Genomic DNA, 10,066 nt, shown 5'->3' with positions numbered 1-10,066 from the left:
ATCAGTTAAGGTTTAACAAAAAATAAATCTATAACTCATTGGTAATAATGATTTTTTCTATTGTTTCCCTTTCTACTAATGCTTATAAGCTACCCTCTTCAGGATCTATCCTTGAGTTTATCATTCTCAAAGTTTTTTGTGTTCAGATCCATACTCCAAAGTCATCCATATCTAAAGAAGGCATCTTGTCCCCTCTTATTGATCCTTGGATCAAGTGCAACATTAATGGCTTGTTGAGTCTATGTTTTTGAGTTGTTTTATAGTCAATCTTGGTTAGTCTTACGCTATCCATGCTGAGCTTGAAGGAGCAATGCATGTCATAGAACATGCTTTCATGGCATAATTTTGTTTTGCTAGAAATTGATTATGAACTAGTTACATTAGTATTTAAATCCACTTCTCTAGTTTTTTTGTGTGGCATATTATCACACACACACACACACATATATATATATATATATATATATAGAGAGAGAGAAGATTTTAGGAACAATTAGGTTTAGGAGTAGATGTTTTTGTGAGTATTGGGGCGATGATATAATGAAAGATGTGACACAAGTTAGTTTTACCATGACCCCATGGTAGGCGTCATTGTACTTTTCAAAAGGTAAAGGAGTGTGTGGTATCCCTAAGCTAGTATAGATGACCATAGACCTTAGTAGTTTCTTAAAAGTCATGGCTTTTCCGCGGCGGTGAGAGGCCATATTTGGTGGTGTTTATGGTGGTGTGAGAAGGCCAACTCACGTAAGGTGAGAGGATATATGTTCATGCTGAGTAATTTATCATATGTCCCTTTCATCCGCTAAGTAAGTGGTATTTATATAGGCATCTCTGGCCTACGGTTCAAGGAACCCTCAAGAAGTATATTGAACATAAAAGAAATTGTTAGTTCAGTAAGAGGTATAATCTTTCTTTCTGCTTTACCATTCATTTAAGGAGAATATGGTGCATTCGTTTTTTGTACAATTGTATGTTGTTTATAAAATTCATTAAAGAAACTAGAATCATATTAAATTCTCATATTACTACTAAATATCTTAACTTCTTACTAAATTGATTTTCAATTTCATCCACAAAACTCTTAAAGATATAATGCACTTAACTTTCATTATTACTAAATTGGTTTTATATTCCATTCATAAAAATGTTAAACTTATCATTTTTATTCACAAAAATATCATTCTTAGTGATGGTGTACAAATCAATCCCAATAGACTGACTAAACCATGTATAATTCATAAGAAAACCATAAACAAGACTGTTTATAATCATATGAGTATACACGATATCCTTCAATATTAAAGTCTTTTCGAAGGTGGACTCCGACTCTACTTCTCCAATACCGACAATATTAGTGGTGTGGGAAACTTCCAACAACACTTTCTTATTTTTAGTATATGTATTTTGAACTTTGCATGATCACAACATAAATAACGAGAGAAGGCAATGTTTATCTACCAACCATCAGATCCATCAATCATGTTGATTTTAGTGATCATAGTAATAAATTTCTCATCAGTCAGGTTAACCTGTGCATTAGGGGCAACACCAGGTTTAGGCATTACTACTACAAAAATACATTCTATGACAATGATTTCACCTCACATATACAAAATCGAGGTATAATTCCTGAACGCACCATAATATTTTTTCTATTCCGCTGATTTTGGTTACCGATAAGTAAACTAATTCAGGGTACATGCTTCAAATCCCAATACTTTAGTTTATGTTTTTATTTTATTAAATGTGGCGTCATCCTGAATATTTTATTTTTAATCTAAAAACAATCCACTTTTCACCTCGATTTTGATTTTCAACTGAGGTGAATTTGTTTCTCTGGTTATATATATAACTTAGCTTATTCAAAGAGGGGTTAGTGAAACAAACAATCGACATTAGATATAATAAACTCAACTCGACGGAACAAAATGAGAGTTGCACAAAGAATCACAAAAACATAATCTGAATATCAATCACAATATGAAAATCAAACTAAAAAATAAGAACTAAAGTACAAAATATACATTTTCATAACTTTGAGAAGTATAAAAACTAAACAACAACAACGATAACATCAACAACTCAAAACAACAACTTACATTAAACAACAACTCAAAAAAACAATATCTAAACAAAACTACAACAACATCATCAATATACCTATAACATCATTTTGTTTAAATAACAACAACAATAATAACAAGATTAAACCTCTAGAGTTTTGGGTCTCACCAACAACGACAATAACAAACAACAACAATGACAACAACAACAACAACAACAATAACAACAACAAACAACGATAAATAACGACAACAACAATAATATTAATGTAACATGAGTAGTGATGTTTGACATACCCGATCTGTAAAGAAGAAGTGAAATAAATAATTTGGGTATTTCATTTAGGTAAGTATCCAACGAGATTCCTAAACACATATCATCTTCGTATTAAGGATGATATGTGTTTAGGATTCTCGTTGTTTAAGGCTCTCCGTTAGGGTTCTGTCTGTGTTATTTTTAGGCAAGTGAAACAGATTTCTACAAGCATATATATATATATATATATATATATATATATATATATATATATATATATAGATAGATAGATAGATAGATAGATAGATAGATAGATAGATAGATAAATAGATAGAGATAGAGATAGATAGATAGAGAGAGAGAGAGAGAGAGAGAGAGAGCTTAGCTTTTAGCAATATGTTTCACTTGCCTAAAAATAACACAGACAAAATCCTAACGAATAGTCCTAAACACATATCATCCTCAATACGAAGATGATATGTGTTTAGGAATCTCGTTCGATATTTGCTTAAATGAAAGACCCGGATTATTTATTACACTTCTTCTTTACATATATGGTACGTCAAACATCATTACTTATGTTACATTAATGTTGTTATTGTTGTCGTTATTTATCATAGTTTGTTGTTGTTGTTATTTGTTGTTGTTTGTTATTATCGTTGTTGTTGAACCCCAAAACTCTAGAGGTTTAATCTTGTTATTATTATTGTTATTGTTGTAATTTAAAAAAATGATGTTTTAGGTTTATTGATGATGTTGTTATAGTTTTGTTGAGAGATTATTTTTTTGAGTTGTTGTTTAATGTAAGTTGTTATTTTGAATGATTGATGTTATTGTTGTTGTTGTTGTTTAGTTGTTATACATCCCAAAGTTATGAAAATATATTTTTTGTAGTTTAATTCTTATCTTTGAGTTTGATTTTTAGATTGTGATTGATATTGAGATTATATTTTTGTGATTCTTTGTGCAACTCTCATTTTGATCCATTAAGTTGAGTTTATTATATCTAATGTCGATTGTTTATTTCACTAACCCCTCTTTGAATATATAAGCTATTAAATTGATTTTGGAAATAAAAGTACGAAAAATTATGTTGTATTTGAGACATATTTTACACTAATCAAAGTTTTTTGAGCGTTCTGCAACTGATTATTCATCTCATGTTCTTTTATGGTTAAAATCTCTCCAATACTTCTAGTTTTTGTTCAACTTTCTTCTATACTTGTTCATTTCATAAAACTTTAAATGTTATGCTTTCTAGAATGAATTAGTAGAAAAGGAAGAGTTGAATAAAGAACATGAAACATTTAAGAAATTCTAGTCATTAAAGAACGTGGGATGAATGATAAGTTACATGATGCTCGAAAATTATTGATTAGTGTAAGTTGTTATTCAAATATAATACAATTGTTCATATAATTATTTTATTAACCATTTTGAGAAGTTATATGTTTAGTTAGGACTTAGTGAAATAAGAAATCCACATTAGATATAATAAACTAAATCGTGTATTACCCGTCAGTGGAATGTAAAAATTGAGGGGACATGTGTTTTCGCCATTTAAAAGTTCCAAAAAGGATCTCCATGGGGATCGAACTCATGACCTTTATACATTACTCATCAATTAAATAAAAACTAAGAGGTAAAGTGACACACTCTTTATGACACATTTCGTTGTTTGAAACCGAGGTAGCACCTCATATCCCACCGATGCTAAATGCATTTTTTTTGTAATAGTGCATCATCTTAAATTTCTTAGTCATACAACCTGGTTTTCCACAGTTGAAACTGGAAGAAGACATTCCAATGTCATTTCTTTGAGGTGGTGGTTGTTTCCTAGAAATTGGAGAAATTGAGGCCCTTGAAGGGTTCTCATTCTTAATTCGGTTCACAACATTGCGATTTCGATGCTTTAATGGTTTGGCAAATGGCTTTAGGACTGCATTGAATTTATTTTTGTTGTTTATAACAACCAAGACTTTTTCTTTTTGATAGTGTATTTGAGATTCTTCTTAATTCAAAAGCGAATAGTCAAACTCTCAATTGAAAATTATTTTGTTTAATGGAAAATCAATTTTTTTGGTATATTATCACATGTTTTTAGGAAATGTAATTATTATGCGCACAAATTAATACAAATAACTCTAGATCTAAAGTCAAAACTAATGTCCCTTATTTTTTGGATGATATTCACTACACCCCATATAGTGATCACACACCCTATGGAAACTATGAAATGCCTTTCGTATACTCCAGATTTCAAAATCAGGACGCGCTCATTCTATAACAAAATCTCTTCATGACCGAGGCACCATTTTTTTTTCAAAAATTGGTCTAGATTTTAATCTTCAGATCATAGGTCCGAATTCCAATCTCCAGATTTACCCCATAACAATATTCTACACACTGTGATAGTAAGTTAAAAGAAATCTAACATTTGTTTTAATAAACTTACATTATGAGTCATATATAAATCAATCCCACAGTAAACCATACACATTTGTCACTCAATAGTTTGTTCAAAATAGAAGAACTATTGTGTATATCTGAATGACAAAATCTTAAAATGTCATAATCAATCGCACAAAAAATCATAATACAAAATGTCAAAAATATACACAGTAAAAGGTAACTACTACGTATATCTAACGCTAATGTTCATCCTCTGCCAGCGTACTACAACACATGATGTTCCTTTGCTAAGATGGCCTATAAACTGACCATATGAGGAATGCTTTCCTCAAACTTGCCCCTAGCTATGACCTATCTCCCAATAGCCACAATTTCATGACATATCAGTAACACATCAACAATATGATATTTCCTTGTCCGCTCTTCCTCTAAAATCTCCTGATGAGCTAGCCTCGAGGTATCTCCCTCTACATCTAGTGTCATGTAAGGATCTGATACTCTATAAAACTATTGGATGTAGTTGTATATTGTACTCCATGGACGAGGAGTTGCCACACGACATTTTCCCCTATGAACTGGAGCATGTTGGGCCACTCCACAGTACATACTCGATGGACAAGGAGTTGTCACACGATGTTTTCCTCGTGAACTGGAGTATGTTCGTCCATTCTACAGTAGATAATGCATGCATATGTATCATACTTGTAAAGTATTTAGATAATTCATGCATATGTATCAAAAAGGAAAGGGAGTGAGCAAATTACCCATACAATGGAGTAGGACTTGGGATACGTGCAATGTAGTGGAGTAGAGATGTGATAAGCATCCGTGTAATGGACATAAACTCTAAGAAAACTTGAAAAATGATGGATCTGGATCTGTAAATGTAAATAGGGATAAACTCTTTGTTTCTCTGTTTTGATCTTTTACAAATGTTAAAATGTGAAAGGATAGGGAAATACACTAGTTTACTTAATCCAAAGCGTTTGAATTTCAATCTCCGTAAGAAATCTGAAAAGTGGAATCCAAATTATTTTAGAAATGTGTAGTTCTGAGGTTAGACATATGTGTGATGCGTTAAGCGCGTTTAGAGTCTAATCTCCGTAATTAACTATACGGATTTCAAAGTCTAAATCTTTTTAACTCTAGGTTTGGTGTGTTCTAGAGATGGCTTATAGTACATTAAATGCGTCCGGGGTTTATAACTTAAATTTAAGGGTTAGTTTTAAAAGGGGTTTATAACTTAAATTTAAGGGTTAGTTTTAAAATTTCTCGCAAGTGCTTGTAACTCATGGTGCATTGAAGAATCCCATTTTTCTAAGCAACCTACCATAATTTAAGTATGCAAAGAATCTAAAGAATAGAAAAAGAGATTTTGGCAACAAATCAATAACACTCCTTCCGTTTTAAAATAACTGTTGTTTAAGATTTTTGCACAAGGATTAAGGAATCCACTAATATTGTCGTAAGATATTGCACTTTTACTAAATTAGTCTTATTAATGTGTTATAAGTAGTTAAGGGTGAAAAAACAGACCGTCTGTCCCGCCTTAAGCCCGTAAAAAAAGAGGCAGGATAAATAAGTCCGTAAAGTGAAATTGAGTTTAAAAATCTAACCAATTCCACCAAGGTGACGAGCTGGCGAGCAACAGATTTACCTGTCTATGTTTTTAATTTTTTTAATAAATTAATAGATTTTTACTTTTTTTAGAACAATTTTTTATAAAGTATTTTTTTAACAAATTTTAGTTAAAAATATTATATATTTACAAATATAAGATACGAGTTTTTTTTAGTACGTTAATGTTATTCTTCACTTAGGTCGATAACATGAGTCACAGTCATGTTCTAAACTCTTAGTGTATGTTGTTTATAAGAAGTTTGATACACTGATTTCAATTCCAGTTAAATGAATAAAAAATTATCATCATGCCCTTTACTTTCAATAGAGCTGTGAATAGCTGATGCTTTTACATCCATATCAAGATTATCCAAGAAACAAGGCATTTTGATATAGTTTTAATAAACTATATTTGAAATCAACAATTGAATTGCCATCTAAAACAATAATAACAAAATATTAATATTCAAGAAATCAAATAAAAGTATAATTGAAAAATGTAAAGAGTATTTAATCGTACATAGGAAACTTGAGTCAATATCTAAAAACATATATATATATATATATATATATATATATATATATATATATATATATATATATATATATATATATATATATATATATATATATATATATATATATATATATAAATGAATTTGAACATATAATTTTGAATATTGATAATTAGGTTGTCGGAACAATCGGGCGGACAACAGACCCGTTTTACCAATCATAAAAATAGTGTGCAATTGAAAAAAAATTAATCATTTATATCTTAAAAAGTAAAATATAATTTATTTTAAAACAAATTGTTTTTCTCCGAAACGATAGTCATTTTAACAGGAGGGAGTAAGATTTGAGATCTGGAATCAGAGAAATAGTTTATCTATCTTGCTCATAGTTGAGCCTTTGGAATCTATGGGTTTAAGGAAAACATAAGCTTATTAGTCATACTTGAGTGTATTAGGTTACAAAAGTTTGCAATTGGAATACAAACATTTAAACAAAAATACAACAGCAGCTCAACTTAGCAATATTGAACGTTGGACAGCATTGAAATTCAAAATGGTAGAAAAACAAAAGGTGTTATATTGAAATGAAACAAGAGATTCATTTTTAACTTAGCTATAGCCTCCTTCCATTATCCTTTATGATTTGCATTTGGGAAGGGGTGAGCCACACAAACACTTGTTGTGATAAAAAGCAAACACACCGAACCTTTGCAAATCCCCACCCTGCGGTATCTCACCACACAACAGATTATAACTCACATTAAACCGCTCCAAAGCATTCACTTTGTTTAATACCTGTGGAATCTTCCCATAAATATAATTATGATCCAGATGCAAGAATGTCAAACTCTTTGGAAGATCCACTTTTGAAAGATCAAACGACAACAAGTTCCTTGAAAGGTCAAGGCGCATTATCCTTTTCTTGTTCCCGAAAAGCATAGAAGCATCGCCTTCAAGCTTGTTTTCCGATAAGTTTATCGTCTCGGAATCTATTTGTCCCAATGAAGCAGGAATTAGCCCAGTAAGATGGTTGTTTGATAGATAGATCTCTGGCCCGGGCTTCTTAAACGATCCGAATGAGTTTGGAATTTGGCCAGTCAGCTTGTTATTTCCCAAGTTTAAGAGCCGGATATTAGGCAACTGGGAAAGTGAACTTGGTATGATGCCTGAGAGTTTGTTAAAGGATAGATCAAGAACTTCAAGGTTTTGAAATCGGCTCAAAAAAGACGGGATTGTGCCTGAGATACTAGTGAAAGAAATGACAAGATATTTGAGATGTTTGAGGTTGGAGATAACAGGGTTGATTGTGCCGCTGAGTTTGGATAAATTGTTGAACTCAAGGTGCTCGAGATAAGGGAGTTGAGCAACTGAAGAAGGTATATGACCTACGATATCATTGCTTGGTTCATCAAATTTCATAACGAGGCCAATGACACGGTTGGTTGTGGGGTGGCATTGGATCCAAACCCAGATACAACAATCTGTTTTTGGATCCCATAAGTTTTGAAGAGTTATAGAGGTGTTGAACTCCTTCTTGATTTGGAGCAATGCCTTCTTGTCTTGTGGGTTGCATTGCTCTGAGATTGCAAATGGAGAGAGTAACAGTAGTGAGAGGAAACACAACACAAGAGATTCAAAAATCATCATGATTGTAGTTTTATTTTTGTAAGTTTGTTGAAGAGCATTGATATGCATTTATAGAATGTGATGAAGTAATGGTAGCAGCATGTTCTACTTCTCTTTTTATAGACTATTTTATTATTACATGCAACTTGCATGCAATAAAATATATGCAACTAGGCCTATTTTGTTTTAGATAAGTAATAATATTTTTTCTGTGTAGATGATTCCTCATGGGGTGTTCAACTTTAATTATTGTGTGTAGCAGTGCCACTTTTCTGTTACTTAGCTGTATTTGAGTACTGTTACTTTGAAAAAACTATATTTTTTTGAGAAAAAAACGTGTTCAAAAAAGAGGGCTTCAACTTGTTGTCTTTTTATAACTAAGAAAAGAAAACTCTGCATTTCTTTTGAAGTGGCAAATCAAAAAATTTTAAGATCGTCGATCCTCTTATTCTCTATTTCTCTTTTAATTGATTTTTTTATAAAAATAAAATAAAATTATTAGAGTCGATTGCTTAAATTTGTAAAATTTATTTTAAAGAAGATCAAAATTACACAAATATTTTTTTATATAAATAAAAGAGATATATAAGAGAGAAGATGCAGCAAAAATCTAACCGATAAAAAAATTAGTTAAATCAGTTGAAGGGTAATTCTGTATTTTAGTATTTCGCCTACGTGACATTATTATTTGTGTATATATAGTACTGTAGTTGTCAACAGTTGTATCCCGTGAGTATTATAGTACAATGCGTGTGCAACCATTTTGCTGTAACCGTTTTAGCGGAGTAGGGGAAGTTTGTTATTCGCTATTCTCTCTCTTCTTCCATCTTCATCTTCATCTTGTGCACCAACAATTACTATCTAGAGCTCCGGTTCAGATTCACAGGGAAACACATGAAAATACGAGTGAATAGTGAAGCATTGTTTGATTGATTTTGTTTCTTAGTTCGTGTTGAACTTTTGATCGGAATCGTAACACATTTCTTGATTATATGGGATTGGAAAACACTAGTGTTTGGTGAGATCCGAGTGTATTGCACAATGTTAAAGATGAACAGGAACGATAATATGAGTACTAAGCTTCCAGTGTTCGATAGAAAGAACTGGAATTGGTGGATGATTCAAATGCGTGTGTTATTTGGCGCTCAAGATGTTTTTGATTTCGTCAACGACGGTTACGTTCAGGTTGCACTTCCAAAAAATGCAACGAATGCATAGAGAAATGCTCAACGTGATATGAGGAAGAAGGATCAGAATGTGTTGTTCTACATCCATCGGTGTGTGGATGTGAACGTGTTTGACAAAATCGTTGATTCGACGACAGTGAAGGCTGCGTGTGACACACTGGTACAGTGCTACGGCGGTGATGCATTAGTGAAGAAGGTAAAGCTTCAGTCTCTATGTAAGTAGTATGAGAATCTCAATATAAAGAATAATGAGAAGATACCTGACTACATCTCCAGGGTGATTCTGATCACAAATAAGTTGAATTTGTGTGGAGAAACTCTCTTTGAAGAAAGTATTATTGAGAAGGTACTTAGATCTGTTATTCCTCAGTTTGATTACATTGTGGT

The 10,066-nt window shown here is 31.8% G+C and overlaps 1 protein-coding gene across 1 annotated transcript; it reads right to left on the bottom strand.

The window, feature by feature from the left end:
* Positions 1-7,277: 7,277 nt before the first annotated feature.
* Positions 7,278-8,598, bottom strand: LOC127127882 (polygalacturonase inhibitor). Its single transcript, XM_051057157.1, has one exon. The coding sequence runs from the start codon at positions 8,559-8,561 to the stop codon at positions 7,503-7,505; it is 1,059 nt and encodes a 352-aa protein (XP_050913114.1). The 5' UTR covers positions 8,562-8,598; the 3' UTR covers positions 7,278-7,502.
* Positions 8,599-10,066: the final 1,468 nt, after the last annotated feature.

The sequence above is a fragment of the Lathyrus oleraceus genome, chromosome 3 (assembly GCF_024323335.1).
Source record: "Lathyrus oleraceus cultivar Zhongwan6 chromosome 3, CAAS_Psat_ZW6_1.0, whole genome shotgun sequence".
NCBI classification, from domain to species: domain Eukaryota; kingdom Viridiplantae; phylum Streptophyta; class Magnoliopsida; order Fabales; family Fabaceae; genus Lathyrus; species Lathyrus oleraceus.
This window is presented reverse-complemented; position numbering and strand designations above follow the sequence as displayed.

Excerpts from the sequence above, each read along its gene's own strand:
- LOC127127882 (XM_051057157.1), bottom strand. The coding sequence starts at position 8,561 with ATGCATATCAATGCTCTTCAACAAACTTACAAAAATAAAACTACAATC.